The sequence below is a fragment of the Coptis chinensis genome, chromosome 3 (genome assembly GCF_015680905.1).
Source record: "Coptis chinensis isolate HL-2020 chromosome 3, ASM1568090v1, whole genome shotgun sequence".
Classification (NCBI taxonomy): domain Eukaryota; kingdom Viridiplantae; phylum Streptophyta; class Magnoliopsida; order Ranunculales; family Ranunculaceae; genus Coptis; species Coptis chinensis.
The window spans coordinates 113956466-113973861 of record NC_141458.1 but is presented as its reverse complement, the minus strand read 5'-3'; the positions used below and the strand labels follow the sequence as shown (position 1 = coordinate 113973861).

Below are 17396 nucleotides of genomic sequence, written 5' to 3'. Positions count from 1 at the left end.
TATACTTTAATTTGTAACCAATGTGTCTTTCTTAGTATATTTTATGAGAAGAAATTATTTTTCGTTGTGTAAGTTATCATCTCAATTAAAATCATGAAACAATATCAAATGGATTAAATTAAAATCAAAAGGACATCATGATAATTAGGAAAGCTCACTATACAATTCTGTAACTAACGAAACAATGATTGACGAGAATTGACTTAATTTAATTTATAGTCTATACAAAAATAGCCTTGACAACTAAAATAATTAAAATGTACAAACTAAAAATAATAGCAAGGTTTGAGCAAATCAACTATTAAAATAGCAAGCCGGCCACAGGCTGGTATATTGGCTAGTAGAGAAGAAAGTTTGACCTTTGGTTGCTTAAAAATGTTTTTGCAAACCCTACCATGTACATTTTTATTGTTTTTTTGGGGCATAGGCGCTTAGCTAACTTATAAAGGCCTTTGCCTCTCGCCAATGATATTCATTTAGCGAGCCCTAATAAAAACTAGGGTAAAAACTATAGGCAACGGTTTCATAATTACTTAAAAATGAAAATTACTGTTGCGGTACTTGATTAAGCCAAAAATGTAAAGGGCAATGTCAACTGTCAGTGTCAAATCTACCTTAATTATTGGTAGGATAGAGCTGCAAGCTTATAAGTACCTATTGTTTGTATTGAGATCAAATAGCATGTAATCTTGGCTTGTGAGTTCAGAGTGATGTTTTCCAAGCCCAGTTTGTGGTTGAGAGAATGGATATATCAGGAGGATGAAGACACCAGAGGGGTAGCCACCCTTATTGTATTGTTTATTGTGATCACACTCTATACCTGGAAGATCAAGATATCCAAGAAGAGAATAGCACCATTACCACCGGGTCCTCGAGGCTTACTATTAGTCGGAAACCTCCCATTCCTTGAACCAGATCTTAATCGTTATTTTGCCGACTTGGCCAAAATTTATGGTCCAATTTTTAAGGTACAATTAGGTACACGACTATGCGTTGTGTTGAGTGCACCTTATGTAGCGAAAGAAGTCTTAAAAGACCATGACATAACATTTGCTAACCATGATGCACCGGCCATGGGGATCTCTAGTTCATATGGTGGCGTCGACATGGTTTGGTCACCCTATGGTGAACATTGGCGCATGCTTCGTAAAGTATCTGTTACTCAACTTCTAAGCAACTTTAGGCTTGAATCACTTTATGAAGTTCGTAGGAGAGAAGGTCATCAAATGGTAGAAGTTATTAAGTCTATGATTGGCGTTCCCATCGCGATTCATGATTATGTAAATGCTACCTTATTCGATATCTTAACTGGGATGTTATGGGGCGGTTCACTTGTCGTGGGAGAGGAAAGAAAACGAATTACATCAGAGTTCCGGAAGTTCAGTCAGCAACTTGTCGACCTTTGTGGCGAACCAAACATTTCAGATGTTTTTCCATTTCTTGCTTTGTTTGATTTACAGCGAAAAGATCGTAAGATGAAGAAACTTATGTTGTGGTTTGATGGGATATTGGATCAAGTTATTGATCAACGTCTTGCAATGAAGACTGAGAAGGACTTAGATTTTCTGCAAGTGTTGTTGCAGTGTAGAGACCAAGTTGATCAAAAGAGTACTCCTTTGAAGATCACTCACATAAAAGCCTTGCTTATGGTACGTAACACCATTCTTTCTATCCATAAACTAGTTCCATGTTATTTTCTCTCTTCTTCTTCTTTTTTTTTAATATTTTTTCTATTTTCTAGTTTTTATTGGATAATCCCATGTTATTGTCATAACTCATAGCAAATGTTATATAATAGGATCTTTGTCTGCTGGTTGCTACTGTTTGTCTGCAAAATAATTGTTTTAACTCAACAGCTCTTTGGCTAAGAACCAAACATCAAAAAACAATTGTGGGCGTGCCTGCCGATTGATTTTGATATTTTGAATTAACAAAATGCAGGTCGCTTTTTTTGCACTTGTTCTTTTGTACCATTCGTTGAAAGTAAAGTCTTTATAGATAAAAATTTAACCGAGATTTCACTGGAAAATGAACGTAGTTCTACAAGTCGGCTACTGCAGGGTCTTATACTATATATGCTTCGAACAATTTTTAAACAGGACATGATGGTAGCTGGGACCAAAACTTCATCAACCACATTAGAATGGGCATTGGCTGAACTAATGCAACGACCGCAAATACTAAAGAAAGCCCAAGAGGAATTAGAACGAGTTGTCGGACTTGGCAACACGGTAGAAGAATCTCATCTTCCCAAACTGCCTTACATGAATGCAATAGTAAAAGAAGCCTTGCGTTTGCACCCTGCAGCACCTCTCTTAATTCCTAGACGCTCAAGTGAGTCATGCGTGGTTGGTGGCTATTTGGTTCCCAAAGATACCAAAATCTTATTAAATGCATGGGCAATCCAAAGGGATCCTGAGTATTGGGACAACCCCTTAGAATTTAAACCAGAGAGATTTATGGATTCAGGCAATGACTGCGATTTTAAGGGTACAAACTTTAGTTACATACCCTTTGGGTCAGGGAGAAGGGTATGTGTAGGAATTCCATTGGCAGAGAGAATGATTCCTTACTTGTTAGCATCACTATTGCATTCATTCAATTGGAAATTGCCAGAGGGGACAAAGCTTGATATGTCTGAGGCCTTTGGCTTGGAATTGGTTAAGAAAATACCACTGGTGGTCATTCCATTGCCAAATGCCAAGGTAGAGTTGTGAATGAGAGTGTGCGTATAGTTGTTGGCTTGTGGTGGTACTTGGTCACCTAAAAGAAGTTCTTTGTGTTGTCTTCTATTGTTCATGCTTGCCTCTGGTTTACTGGAATCTAAATGTATTCATGTGTTCTAATTTTATGACAGTGGTAACTTGTTGAATCTTGAATGGTGAACAACAGCCCTGTCTATGCAAAAGCTTTTTCGGAAAGAAAGAAAGAAAGAAAGACACGGAAAGAACTAGTTTTATGACCAAAAGTAAGACATTGAGGTTATTTAACCATTCTGTTAGAATCGTACTACATAATTCTTCTCACAAAAGTTTAGGGCTAAGTTTCGCAAGCTGTCACCACGTTTAATAGCTAAAAACCATAATTTTCTGAAAGCATGTGTATAGATTATCCAAATTAAGCACAAATGGCATACTTCAGAGCATTTTTTTTTATCTAGTTGGAGTGTTGGACATGTTGGAGTTATCCCTCACATGAGGAGAGAAAACAGAGCTGGACAGAAACGGGCGAATTCGGCATTGCACAAGTCGAGGCCAGCGCTCGGATGGGCGCGACTCGCCTTCGAGTTCGATAGAATAGGCGACCAGCATCATAGAGGCGACCAGCTTCGGCTTCCAGTGTCTTAGCGACTTCAGCTCACCATAGCGCGCGCCGCTTAGGTCTTTGGCCCGTGGGCTTTGCTACAGTACCCGCGAATTTGGTTTTTGGAGATAAAAACCAAGATCAAGGTTTTGGAAAACCTAACCAAACAAGTCAGAAGGATTGGAATCCAGACTAAAACAAAGAGAGAGAACCTTTACAGAGATACAACCCTGTAAAGAGATAAGAGTGATCTAGTAAGGTGAGAGACTGAAAGGAGAGATTGTAATCTTCCTTCCCACTTTATTAAGAACTGGCTCTTGTGGAAGTAGGCATCATTGGCGAACCACGGTAAATCTTTGTGTTGTGGTTTTGCTTTTCCGCTTTTATTATTATTATCATTGTTGTTAATAGTTGTTTTAATGAGTTGGGCATGTTAGTATAGGTTGTAGTTGAAATTAGATTTTGTCAGGAGTTGAATTGTGTTCAAATACAAGTTATCCGTGTAGTGGGGAATCGATTGGTATTGATATAATCCCCAACAAGTGGTATCGAGCCTTGGTTAGAATAGCCTGGGGTGTTATCCGAATCTTGGTCGGGAAAGGTGTTTGACGAAATTCACGAGAGAAGATTTGAGGTTAAATAACTTGTAGAGATGGACCATTCCGTGAACACTCGTATGATGAGTCCGAATAGGAAGAACTACACCATCCGGAAAGCCAAGATGGAAGACTTGCTATCTCGCAAGGACTTGGCACTTCCATTGAGAATGAGGGAGTAAAACCATAAAAGACGATGAAAGGTGGAAAAAGCTTGACGTAAAAGCGATTGGATACATTCGACGGTGGATTGACGGCGGTGTCTTTCACCATGTGTCCCAAGAGACTACGACCTTGGTCTATGGAAGAAACTTCGAAGACCTTTATGAGAGGAAGTCGGTGGAAACAAAGTGCTAGTCGTTAAGAAGTTTTGCGGACCACGAAGTACCAAGAAGGTTCTTCAATGTCCGAGCATCTTAATGAAGTACGAGAATATCATCAATCGGATGCATTTGATGAAGATCAATTTGGGAGGCGAAGTTGAGGCTTTGTTTCTATTAGGCTCTCTACCCGAAAGTTGGGAGACATTAGCTAGGTTTCTCTACATGGAGCGGTCAAGGATGGAATTGTTACCATGGAGATGGCTACCACGTCTTTGTTGAATGAGGAGACTAGAAGGAGTGCAAGAAGCGGCTCTTCTCACTCGAGAGATCCTTTCCGCAGAAACGGGGAGAGGTCAAAACATAAAACCATCTCGTTCTAGAGGTGATGACGTAGTAAATCTAGGGGTGAAGCTAGAACTCCCAAAGGGAGAGGCAATGTTACTATTGTGCCAAAAGGGCCTTCGGATATGAGTCGCAAAGAACGAAGAGGGATGAGAAGAATAAGCGTGTACATGAAGACATGGTGCGAGGAAGGCGGAAACACAGGCAGAGATACTACACCGCGACTAGTCGGCGACCTAGTGGGAATTGTGTCGGTTGTGGTGTGTCTGGCCGTCTTAGTACCTCATGTCGGGATACATAGTGGGTGATAGATACTGGGGAGCATCCTATCACGCCACACCGCTGAGGGGGATTCTTCACTACTACAATATGGTGAATATGGTGAAGTAAGGATGGGTATGAGTGGAGTCTCAAGATTATAGGCATTGGAGATGTTCATGTAGAAACCAATGTCGGCTACACCTTGACACTCAAGGATGTAAGACATGTCCCGACATACGGTTAAGCCTAATTTTTTGGGAAATTAGATGGCGATGATGGCTTTGTAAACTCGTTTAGTAGCGGGGTATGGAACCGGCGAGAGGTTCCATCAGTAGCGGCTAGAGGAAAGAAAACTTGCTCTCTTTACAAAACACGGGCTAGTTTGTGTAAAGCGAAGCGAATGTGGCGAAGAAGAAGAAGCTTCATCCGAATCGGTGGTGGCACAAGAGGCGTGTCACATGGGCATAAAAGGGATGGAAGTTCTTGCTAAGCAAAAGGCCATGCCGGACATTAAAGGTACACATTTAAATACATGTACTCATTTGTTTGGTAGGAAAGCAACCGCAGGGTGTCTTTCCAAAGATTCCCGTCTCACGAAAGGACAACGTCCTTGAGCTAGTGCAATACAGACTTATGTGGTCCTATGAGAGTGAAGTCCCACGGGGAGCCGTTACTTCTTGACATTCATTGATGATCGTCAAGAAAGATATGGGCCTATAGTCCGAAGACCAAGGATGAAGTATTTGGCGTGTTTAAGAAATTCCACGACATGGTGGAAAGAATTTGGGGAAGTTGTTGAAATGTATTCGCTCGGATAATGGGGGTGAGTACATTGGGCCATTTGAAGAGTATTGCGAGTCATGGGATTCGTCATGAGCGGACCGTTCCCAAGACACCGCAAATGAGAATGGAATAGCGAGAGAGAATGAACCGTACCATTGTAGAGAGGATGAGATGCATGCTATCTCACTCTAAGCTACCTAGAAGCTCTTGGGTAGAAGCAATGCGTCTGACCGTGCATGTGATCAACTGTCGCGGAAAAGCCTACGAATAGTGATTATCCGGAGAGAGAGTATGGTCGAGGCGAGATGTTGATTATGGATACTTGAGGGTATTTGGGTGTAGGGCATTTGTGCATATCCGAAGGATGAGAGATCAAGCTTGATGACAAAGCCAAGCGGTGCATTTTTCGGGTTATGGAGATGAAAAGTTTGGTTACAAACTCTATGATCCGATTAACAAGAAGGTAATCGAAGTCGAGATGTTGTGTTCTTAGAAGACCAAACCATAGCTTGAGACTTTGAGGAGGGTTGAAGTTCTGAGGCTTTCACTAATGATCTTGTTGATTGAACCGAAGTTCCTCTTGTGGAACGCGCGAGAGAAGGCATTGAGAATCACGAGAGAACCATGAGTTTGAAGCTCATGATGAGAATCCTATTGCTCATGATGGGATAGAACCTATTGGTATAGAAGATGCGGATGAGATGCATGAACCACCACCGGACCAAGTAGAAGTGCAACCTCCCGAGGCACCCGGTAGATGGGGCAAGGAGGTCCGACAGAGGAGACTAGCTTCAACCGGTATCCACCACATGCGTGCGTGCTACTATCGGATGGTGGAGAACCTATGTACTATCAAAGAGGCACTTGAAGGTACGGACAAAGAAAAGTGGTTGAAGGCCATGCATGGCGAGATGGATTCTTTGCATAAGAATCACACTTATGAAGTTAGTTGAGAAACCCGGGGAGAAAAGTTCTCAAGAATAAGTGGATATACAAAGTCAAGCATGAGGGAGAACAATCCTCACCCAAGGCATAAAGCTCGCCTTGTTGTGAAGGGATTCGGTCAAAGAAAGGGATTGACTTTGATGAGATTTTCTCCTGTAGTAAAGATGACTTCTATCCGGGTGGTATTGGGTATGACCGCTAAAGTATGAACCTAGAGGTTGAGTAGCTAGATGTTAAGACGACTTTTCTTCATGGAGACCTTGAAGAAGATGTCTACATGGACCAACCGAGGGTTTGAGGTCAAAGGCAAGGAGCACCTAGTATGCAAGTCGCGAAAAAAGAGCTTGTATGGGTTGAAGCAAGCACCGAGACGGTGGTACATAAAGTTTGATTCCTTTATGGCGGAAGCAAGGATACAAGAAGTCCGCTTAGATCATTGTGTGTTTGTTGAGGAGATTTCCGGATGGGGATTTCATTGTGCTATCTTTGTATGTGGATGATATGTTGATAGTTGGCCCAAACATCAACAAGATATCAATTTGAAGAAAGACTTGAGTAAGTCCTTTGAGATGAAGGATTTGGGTCAAGCAAAGCAGATACTTGGGATCGCGGATCACTCGTGAGAAAGAGTGGGAAGTTGTGGCTTTCAAGAAAGCTACATTGAAAGGTGTTGAAGAGATTCAACATGGATCAAAGCGAAACCGGTCGGTTATCCGCTTGGTGGCGGCCCGCATGACCAAAGAGATGTGTCCTAAGGGTGAGCATGAGCGAGTCGGATGGAAAAGATTCCTTATGCATCCGATGATGGGCGATTTGATGTATGCCATGGTGTGTACTAGACCGGATATTGCTTTTCGCCGTTGGGGTTGTAAGCGATTTACATCAAATCCGGGTAAAGAACATTGGGAAGGTGTTAAGTGGATATTGAGATATCTCAAAGGCACTTCTAAATCATGTTTGTGCTTTTGTGGAAGTAAGCCCTTACTTGAAGGCTGCTAACGATCACGGAACATGGCGGTGATGTTGATTTCGATGAAGTCCACCTCCGGTTATCCGGGTTACTTTTGCGGGGGAGCGGTTTCTTGGCAATCTAAGTTGCAAAAGTGTGTTGCCCTCTCCACTTCTGAAGCCGAAAGTATATTGCAGCCAATCGAAAGTGTTGCAAAGAGTTCTATGGATGAAGAGGTTCTTCGACGAACTAGGGCTAAAAGCAGTAAACAGTTTGTAGTTCTATGTGATCGGGCGCCATTCACTTGAGCAAGAATCCGAAGTTTTCATTCTAGATCCAAGCACATACACGTCGCGTTATCATTGGATTAGAGAAGTACTTTCGAAGACAAGCATTTGTGTATCGAGAAGATCCATACCGACAAGAGCGGGTGGATATGATGATGAAAGTCTTACCGAAAGGTAAGTTTGATGTTTGTTATTGCTATTGCGGAATAATGACCATTACTCCTCCTGTTGATTTGGAAATTGCATGGAGGAAGCCCCCATTTGTTCGGAGGGAGATTATTGAGTTATCCCTCACAGGAGAGAAAAGAGTCGACGGAAAAAGCTTAAGGCGAGTCGGCATTTACAAGTCGAGCGCCAGCCTTTCGGATGAGGCGACTTCGGCTTCGAGTTCGATAGAATAGAGGCGATTCGCTCATAGAGGCGACCAGCCTTTCGGCTTCGGTGTCTTAAGCGACTTCGCGCTCCATAAAGGCGCCATTTCAGTCTTTGGCGAGTGGGCTTTCTTCTGATACCAGCGAATTTGGTTTTGGAGATAAAACCAAGATCAAGGTTTTGGAAAACCTAACCAAACAAGTCGGAAAGGATTGGAATCGGACTAAAACAAAAAAGAGAACCTTTCGAAATACAACCCTCGTAAAGAGATAAGAGTGATCTAGTAAGGTGAGACCGAAAGGAGAGATTGTAATCTTCCTTCCCACTTTATTAAGAACGGCTCTTGTGGAAGTAGGCATCATTGGCGAACCACGGTAAATCTTTGTGTTGTGGTTTGCTTTTACTGCTTTACATTATTATCTGTTGTTAATAGTTGTTTAGCGAGTTGGGCATGTTAGTATAGGTTGTAGTTGAAATTAGATTTTGTCCGGAGTTGAATTGTGTTCAAATACAAATTATCTGTGTAGTGGGGGAATCGATTGGTATTGATATAATCCCCAACAGGACAGACCCCTGACGCGATACCCCTTGGTTCCACATAAAAGTTTTCTCAATGAGCTAGAACACCCGAATGCTAAGTTCCAATCAGCAGCTTTATTCTTCTTCCGGCTTAGCATTGAATATTTTAGGAGTTTAAAACTAATTATCTGATTACGTACTTGTTTGAATGGCTTTTGCATCACTTTGATTGAAAATGGCCAGAGCGAACAATGCTTGTTATGTCGGACCCTGAGATACCTCTGGATTCGGATTGGTTTAGAAAATACCACTGTGCGTTGTTTCCAAAGCCAGACCGATCTCTGTTTGGTCAATTTATGCTGTGCTACTTGCTCACCTCATACAACTTGTCTTATTTCTGTTGCTTTGTTGTAAACTTGTAATCCCGTTTGTTTCTTACTGAATAAATAACAACTAGTGTGTTTAATTACTTTCTTGTTTACTTACCGACTTACTAAGGTGTTCTGTTGCTTTGTAATCTTGTTTGATTGCTGTCTATTTACTGAGTTATTGAGGTGTGTTGTTGCTTTGCTGTAATCTTGTGTCTGTTTCCAGTTTATTTAGGGTGTGTTTGTTAAATTTTAACTCATGGAAAGGAAAGGAAATAAAATGAGTGGTCTACTATGTAATAGAATGGAAAAGAAATAATTTTAAATGGTATGTGTTTGGTAAACTGGGGAAATGAATAATCATGTTTGTTTGCAAAAGCTATGAAAATGAATAATTGTATTGTTGAGTGGAGTGTATTAGTTGTAAGTTCCTATTTATCTATTTCCTTTCCTTTCCTTTCCACAAAGCCCATTTCCTTTCCATAGGTAAACAAACGCCTTAAAAACTATGGAAAAGGTGGACCACTCTTATTTTCCTTTCCTTTCCATATGTTTCCATCATAACAAACACACCCTTACTGAGTTACTGAGGTGCTATTGTCCCTTTGTAGCAATCCCATCTCTGTTTATTTATTGAGTTTCTGGTGTATTCGTGTTTCATGTTTTAGTAACTTTTTATATGTAATAGCGTTAACTAACCCCAAACACGCTCCATAGTTATACATCTCAATGCGGATAACTCGTGTCTTTAGGAAATATTTGCTATCGGCCAATGAAGGATCCAATGCACCATGAGTAACAACCATAACACACAAGAATGATGCTGAATATCTCCCCTTTGTTCTGTATCCTCACAAATTATGGGCAGCATGAGTAAAATAAGAGAAAAAATGACAGACTCTCAGAAGTCTCGCCCCACACTCTGATTCTCAGTACTGCATTTACAATTCAAGCACCAAGACCACCAGTTGGTGGGAATTTGGCTAGCAGACTATAAGCGGACAGCTGATTTCTTTTCTCAGATAAAGCAAACTAGAAACTAGAAAATTGTCCTTAAGCAAAATACGAGAGCAATATGACACAATTCCATATGAGACAAAGCATATAAGCGTAACTTTGAGTATGTGTGTTTTGCTCCAAGATAAAGTACACTTCGATTTCAAGGTGGGGGGTCGGTGGTGCAGGGGACAGTAAAGACTAAAGATTAAACACGTTTTGAATTTAATGGAACAACCAAACAATTGTTATGTTAAAAAATAGTAACTTCAGAGAACTTTAAAATCACAGCACTCTCTTTCCAGAAAAAAGAAGTAATCAATAGTTCAATACCTTATAATTTATTAGGAACTAGGATATGCCGGTTCCTACGGCCCGTGAGACCTCAACGCGCCTGTCGCGCTACCCCAACAACTTCGTTAGCCCGCCGGCAAAGCGTCTGACGATGCCTTCTCGCACGAACAACACGTCCGCGCCGGCGCAAAACCATCCGCGCCGACGCACGAAACAACTTCGTCGCGCGGGCCAAAGGTGTATGTGCGTCTTCGGCGCGAAACAACTCATCGCGGCACAAGGCCAACCCAATTGCCCATTATCCATAAGCCCAATAACATCAATTGGGTCAACCAATTGTGCAGTACCATTTGGCTGATTTATAAACCCAACCTTTTGGCTGATTTTTGGATGCCTACCCCACTATTACCATTTTTTTTTAATTGAGCTCATGGTCATGGTTCTAAGCCCATAAAAGATTCAACCCATAAAAATTTTGTCCAATGTTGACTTTTTTGTGTGGGGGTGGGTGAGGTGAGAAAAACTATTTAACTCACCCCATAAAAGCTTTTTAATTCACCCTCCATGAGTTTTGAGTGACTATAGTTAGAGGGTGTGTCGACCACGTATCACCTTATGACGTGGAATCTGTCCTCCCACTCCTCCCTGTTTTGTTAGATAGATGCTTAGTTGCCGTGAATTTTTATGTTTATCTTAGTCAACTATTATCATAAGCTTCATCCTAATGTCATTTGGTATAGTTACGTGATACTCTGCACATATCATCCGGTAATAGATGCAAGTATGCCTTGAATTAATTTTCAGTTCGGCAGCAGGAATCATATGTTTAATCTTATCTTATAATGGGAAAACTTGTCCCCGTTTGTTTATTAGTCTCCGTATTTTCCATTTTAAACCAATCTTTTAAATCAAAAGAGTACCCGAAAATTTCACCCACCACTCTCTTTTTGCTCTTTACAATAAAGGGTAAACTGGGTGACCGAATTATAAGCCCAATAATAACCCGAAGAGTACAGACACACCGTTTCGAGTTCTTTACCAGTTTATCTACAATATAAAAATTAACACTAAGAAATCTCCTTTCTCCAAAATAATGAAACTCCATCACTTATCTTTCTCAATGTTCCATGGTGAACGTTTGAGTAAATTATACCCATAAATTTTCGAAAGGTTTTAAGTAAAATGGTATGTTGGTCATTGGGCAAAAATATCTGTTACAATCTAATTCTTCAACAATTTTTCTTTCTTTCTTTCGTCTATTTCTTCACCCACAAAACAATTTTCTCATTCAAAACAGTTAGCCCTCTTCCCATCTCCCTATTACTATTCCCATTCCCGCTAAAACTCCACCAAAACTTTATGGAGATTTTCAAACCAAGAAGCCAAGTGTCGGGTTTGGTTCAACATTTCAAAGTAAAGATGGAAAGAAGAAAAAGAGAAGTGGAGAAAGAGCAACGATTATTCGAAGAACCCGTTACAGAAACCATATTTTTTAACTAAGAAGAAAGAAACTCAAGTTCCAGAATCGAACAGTTATGAGACTGCTTTTCTTTTAACTTGGTTGGGTATTGGTTCTTTGATTATTATTGAAGGTCTTGCTCTTGCTGCTTCTGGTAAAATATTGAATCCCCTTTGTTCTTAATATTGTTTTTCTGGTATAAAATTAAAAATCTATTGCGTTAATGTTTTAAACCTGTTATAACTGTTATGTCAAAGTACATTTGTGGAAAAAGACAGCGCGCCCTGCATTGTTGTCAAGATTGACAAACTGAGATCAAGTATCATATTTTGTAGGAACTTTTGGATTTAGAAAGAATAAGAGGGGGGTGGGGGATAGTTTCACATAAGTTGTTAATGTTTATATTTCTTCAGTTAGCTTCTTAGTAGGTAGTACTCATTTTGTCTTAAGTTGAATTTTTTTCGCATGCAAGTATGAATTTTAGTTGAAAGTAAGGATTGCCTCCTTAGTTGAAAGTTGTTATTGTCATCTCAAGTTCTCGTCCCCAGTAAGAGTTCTTTCCAATTGTCTATGTATGCAACCTCTTTTACTAATTTTAAAAAATCATTACTGCCATCTATGTTGCCTTGAACGTCTTCATTTTGGATTGCCTGCAATCCTAGATATTTTGATCTATGTTGTGTTAAACCATAATTACTATAAATTCTACAATGGTCAATCCGTCCATTTCGACTTTCATGCATAGCATACAGGCAACACCCATCACACACCTAGCCAAGAATTATCATCCGCTAATCAATAATTGTCAATTTCTTTCAGGATATATTCGTTGACAAATTCAAGGGTTTTGAGTGGGCAGTAAATCCGTATGAACTCTTATGCATTGTTTCAGGGGTCCTGTTGCTTGCTAAACATCTTGCGAAGGTAATTTGTATTTAAAACTATACTTTAGTTTTGGTAGTCATGTTATTATTATGAAAATCTAATTACTTGGTAAGCTATATTCGATATACACAAAATAGTGTGGAGGAAAATCCAAGAAACATGCATGGCATGGAGTAGACTATCCTCCAGTTGAGAATTTAAATTCGATCTTTACATGAGCAATGTGGTGTGATGAATAGACTTTAGTTCTGTATTGTTCTTTGTGAAAGACTAAAGTCCTTTGTAAATGAACATGAGAAATTGTGCATTGTACTCTCTGAAAGTTAGACCAAACTCAGCAAGCCGGACCACAGACTCTCGATCACGGTTTACTTACTAGGGTAAATACGTACTTTTGCTTATTCCCGGCTTTTAAAAGGAAACACTCTTCATGAAACAAACGTACTAAAGTTTCTTTCAGAACAGTCGCACCGTTTTGCTTATTCTCCCAAAACAAAGTATTAAGAAGGAAAAAAAATTGTTTAGTGTTAGATAATAGGTAAGTTCTTCTTCTTCTCCTATTTCACATTTTAATTTAGTTCTTACCGAACATGCAGTCTCTCTTTTATCAACTTCACAGGCAATGAAGACTTGCAACCCTTAATTCCAATTTCCCATTTTAAAACTCAAAGTAATAAGATTTTCGTTATTTTTTTTTATTTACTGTTGTTTTCTAACCATTTCTAACCATTTCAATGGTTTATTTCTATTTTTTTTTTTTTTTTTTTTTTTTTTTTTTTTAACTTTTAATTTTGCAATTGTTCCAGTTTCAGAATAATGCCGCGTCTTTCAATACTCACAATCCCGTTTTAAAGTTCAGACGCACTGACGAACATGTATGTCATCTTCTATCTTTTTACTTGCCGCCGTTTATTAGTTTCCGCATTATCGCTTTTTAACACAATCTTTTAAATCAAAAGGGTTTCCAAAAATTGCATCCGCAAAAATTTTCTGAAGCCTTTTGTAAAAGGGCAAATTGGCAATTACGTTTCCCCCATAAGAACTACCCGAGAAACACATGCACCATTTCGGTTGCCAGTTAAATTTTCCAAATTTATTTCATGAAGAAGGTGAGTGAACTCTTCAGAATACCTTTGGCAGGCAATCGCATAAAAAGTTTTTTCCTTCTTCAAAAACAGGTGTGTTCCTCTTCTTTTCTCTGTCTTCTTCATCACTTGCATCTTCCACATGATTTTTTATTGTTTCAGAAGACATGCTTAATCACAATTGAATTTTGAAACATATCGTCAATTCATATTTTTTGTTTTTATGACTCAATTAGGATTATGGACCAAAGGTATGCGGCTTAGAGTAAAAAATTTCTTGGTACTTGGGGAACATCGCCATATGAAACTCTGATCTATTACTTATTAAGGTCTCTGAGTTCCTAATGTTTGTTTCATAGTTATTCTCACAAATTCTTCACGTGCTACCAATTTTAAAATCATTCAAGGCGCAATGAATCTTGAAAAGTCCACTTTTGCCCTTCTTAATACAAATCTCTTGGTTGCAATCAAAATCTTTTTGATTCATTAGTTGGTGGAGTTCGTTTATGTTACAATCACTTATAGGAATGCATTGATGATGCTCTTACTTCCCCCAAAATATTTTTGTTTATGTCAATTTTAGAAAGTACCCTGGTAATTCTACCACTGATGATGATGCAAAAGTTGCGTGATCTTTGACTTCTTGGAGAGGATGGATGAGTATGCTCACTCAAGACTCAAAAGACACTCTATACTCCATTATTTAGACAAAAGTACAATTGCAGCGTTGCTATAGTTGGTTGGTTGCGCTGCCAATCTTGCCAAGGATGGTAATTGATGAGAAGGATTTTAAATCAGGACCACTTTTTCTAGGTAGAGTTAGATAGCTGCTCTTGTTTGGTAGCCTTTTCTGTGAATTTGTTACACATGTTCAGATTTCGGTGTTCATATTGCCAACTCTTAATCCTCTCAATTGGGATGCTTCTAATTATGCACCTCTTGCTCTAGGAATAGTTTGTTATTGATATTGTTGTGTTGGTTTCAGATGCAAGACATTGGTTCAGGGTGCTTTTGAGTAACTAAATTCTACTGTTAGTTCTATTAAAACTTTGGCATCTACATTATTCTTGTAGGTCACTCTTAAAGGATTTAGGTCGGGCAAATTAAGTACGTTGGTCACAACAAATGCCACGTCACCTAGTTTGAACATTAGATGAAACTGTTTATCATTCGGGTTTGGGTATGTAATTTTCATGTTCCTCCGAAAATTTCTTGGGGATTCGTTACTGGTATTTGATTTGATGATCTTTTTTTATTTTGTAGTATCTTGATGTGTAAATGACATCAATCTAAATACAACATGGCTTTTATTGGTGTTTTACACCTGCCGACTACATTTGCATACTTACAGATATTAAGCTATTTTCAATTGTATCTAAAATCGGCAACTTATGCCCAATTGACTTGATCGGATTTATCAACAGTAAATTTACTTGCAAAGGCACTCTCTAATACAACTGTGTAAGTCCAAATTGTCATTTAGGGCTTGATATAGTAACTATTTTCATCATGCACTTACTAACCATGGTTTCTCATGGTTATACCTTTTATTAGTCTTCTTTGAATTATAGTCCTACATCTACTCTAACTTTATCTTATTTACTTAAGTTAGTACGTGTTTCCTTTCCAGTTTTTAATTTCTATATTGTCTCTGCACTTTAAAAAATTATGTCCTACTTATATTTGTATCCGTATATTGATATTTCACATTTATGAGCCTATTGTTTAGTAGAAATAGGTTTGTGAAGTTTTAACTTGCTTATGTCAATTTTAGAAGACATACACTGAGATTTTTATTTAATGGTGAGCACTATGTGAAGCACTATATTGTTTATATATAATGCGGATGCTGGATTTTCCAATTAGTTCTCGTATTCCCAGTTTTACACCAAAGTTTTTAATCCAAGGGGTACCGAAAATTTGGACAGCCATTTTTTTTTTGCTCTTTGCGGAAAGGGTAAATCGGTAATTTAAACCATTCCCATGACTATAAAACTCAACGTCTTTAGAAAACAAGACACCGTTTTGCGGTTTCCCAATTAAAAAAAAAGTAAACCATTCGTTCGTCTTCTCCATTCCTGGTATTCCCAATTAAAACCCGTTAAGTTCGAAAGTTCAAATCAAACACTTTGCAACCAACCCTGTTTTCCATTTTCATAATCAAAGGTAATACTTTATTTCATTTTCTTTTTCTAATATTCTTTAATCCTGTAATATAAGTCTGCAATTTTCCAACAGGAAAACTAGGTTTGATTTTGTTACAAAGCCTAATTTTCAATTTTTTTGTTTGATTTCAGTTTTTTGTTTTTTTTATGATTAAAGTTTTGTTTTTTTTTAATAGATATTACTAAACAATAGAAGTGTACAATTCTGCTCTACGAGACATTGTCTCGGTTTTAAAAGTTTTGGAACAAAGTTCAAACTCAACGAAAGCTATCGAATCTTTTGTGCGATTATGTACTGATCTTCTCTATCTCTTTAAGGTAATGTTGTTTTAGTGTTTTCTTATGGTAAGTTGGGTTTTAATTCCTTAGATGTCATTGATTTGAAAAGTGTGATTGGTTTCGGTAATTGTCTCCCTCTTTCTAAGTTCGAAGAATATAGGAAACTTTTTTTGTATTTCTTCTACAAGTTAACCCAACCTTTTTCTTCGTTCTCAATTTTTTTTTCGTGACTGCTTTCACAGCCATGAAGAGTTCAAAGCGACAACGGATAGGAGGATTAATATTTAACTAGACTCTTACTGTAAACAAAGCAAATGGCCCGACAATAAGATTAGCAACTGTTAAAGGGCTAATGCATTCTACGCTCGTGCATTGCTGGTCCCAAGCCCATATAAAGGAGGAGGGAAAATAAAAATATTTTGATGTTCTGTGCTCATAGTTATGCTTAGTCCTAATAACTACAATTGGGACTTTTAACATAGCATGTCACGCACTTGAACTTTTCTTAGGGAGTGTTGACTATCCAGCTGGTACTTACTTTCGTTTCAAACTTTTTCCTATTCAGGAATTGCATTTGATGCTTGAGCAATTTAATTATAACTAAATTTGTTTTCAGTTCCTGGGCCCCACAAATTTCCGTTTTAAATGCAGAGGTATGGTATACTACACATTCTTCATTTCCAAATTCTTTTATCGCTATCTGTACTGACTACTCATGCTTTTTTTTCCCTTTTGGGATTAATGTGCACTACTTATAATTTATGCTTTAATCTGAAACGAGAAAATAGTTAACAACGAGAATTCGAACACATTATGCGTTTTATTACTGAACTGAGTTTCTTTAGTCCTCTAAGATATGGAGAGCTATTTAACCATTATATTATTTGCTTTGTTCAGGCAGTGCTTGATTTTCCTTGGCAAAGCAGGGACTATGGTTTGGTTGCATTTTCTTCTGTTGTTGCTGCTAAAGCATGGTGTTCTTAACCTCCTACATATATACTCTATACATGATTATCCCTTTATGTTGCTGTTGTCCAGCATAAAAACATAGAGTAAGGCCTCTTTAAATGCTATTACTTTCTTTTTAAGCAATAACAAATGGATTTGGTGCATGTGAGCCTTCCTAATGTATCCACTGAATAGGTTATTTTTTATGATGTTGACAATGCATTCCAATAGTCGTCA

The 17396-nt window shown here is 38.6% G+C and overlaps 1 protein-coding gene across 15 annotated transcripts; it reads left to right on the top strand.

Moving 5' to 3' along the window:
- Nucleotides 1-479: 479 nt before the first annotated feature.
- Nucleotides 480-17321, top strand: LOC147513192 (flavonoid 3'-monooxygenase CYP75B137-like). 15 transcript variants are annotated; one of them, XR_015215267.1, is made up of 7 exons: nucleotides 480-1649; nucleotides 12617-12721; nucleotides 13489-13557; nucleotides 13789-13860; nucleotides 14841-14947; nucleotides 16777-16864; nucleotides 17109-17321. XR_015215267.1 is itself a non-coding variant. In XM_086596207.1 (6 exons), the coding sequence occupies exons 1-5, from the start codon at nucleotides 711-713 to the stop codon at nucleotides 16813-16815; spliced, it is 1224 nt and encodes a 407-aa protein (XP_086452333.1). In that variant the 5' UTR covers nucleotides 481-710; the 3' UTR covers nucleotides 16816-16864; nucleotides 17109-17321. The 15 variants fall into 15 exon arrangements, 7 of the variants coding, with proteins under 7 accessions (XP_086452332.1, XP_086452333.1, XP_086452334.1 ...); XR_015215266.1 differs by having other exon boundaries at nucleotides 14841-16864; XM_086596207.1 differs by lacking the exon at nucleotides 14841-14947 and having other exon boundaries at nucleotides 481-1649.
- The last annotated feature ends 75 nt before the right edge of the window (nucleotides 17322-17396 follow it).

Coding starts and splice junctions, on each gene's coding strand:
- LOC147513192 (XM_086596205.1), top strand. CDS start 711: ATGTTTTCCAAGCCCAGTTTGTGGTTGAGAGAATGGATATATCAGGAG. Junction 1,650..2,099: donor ACATAAAAGCCTTGCTTATG/GTACGTAACACC, acceptor ATTTTTAAACAG/GACATGATGGTAGCTGGGAC.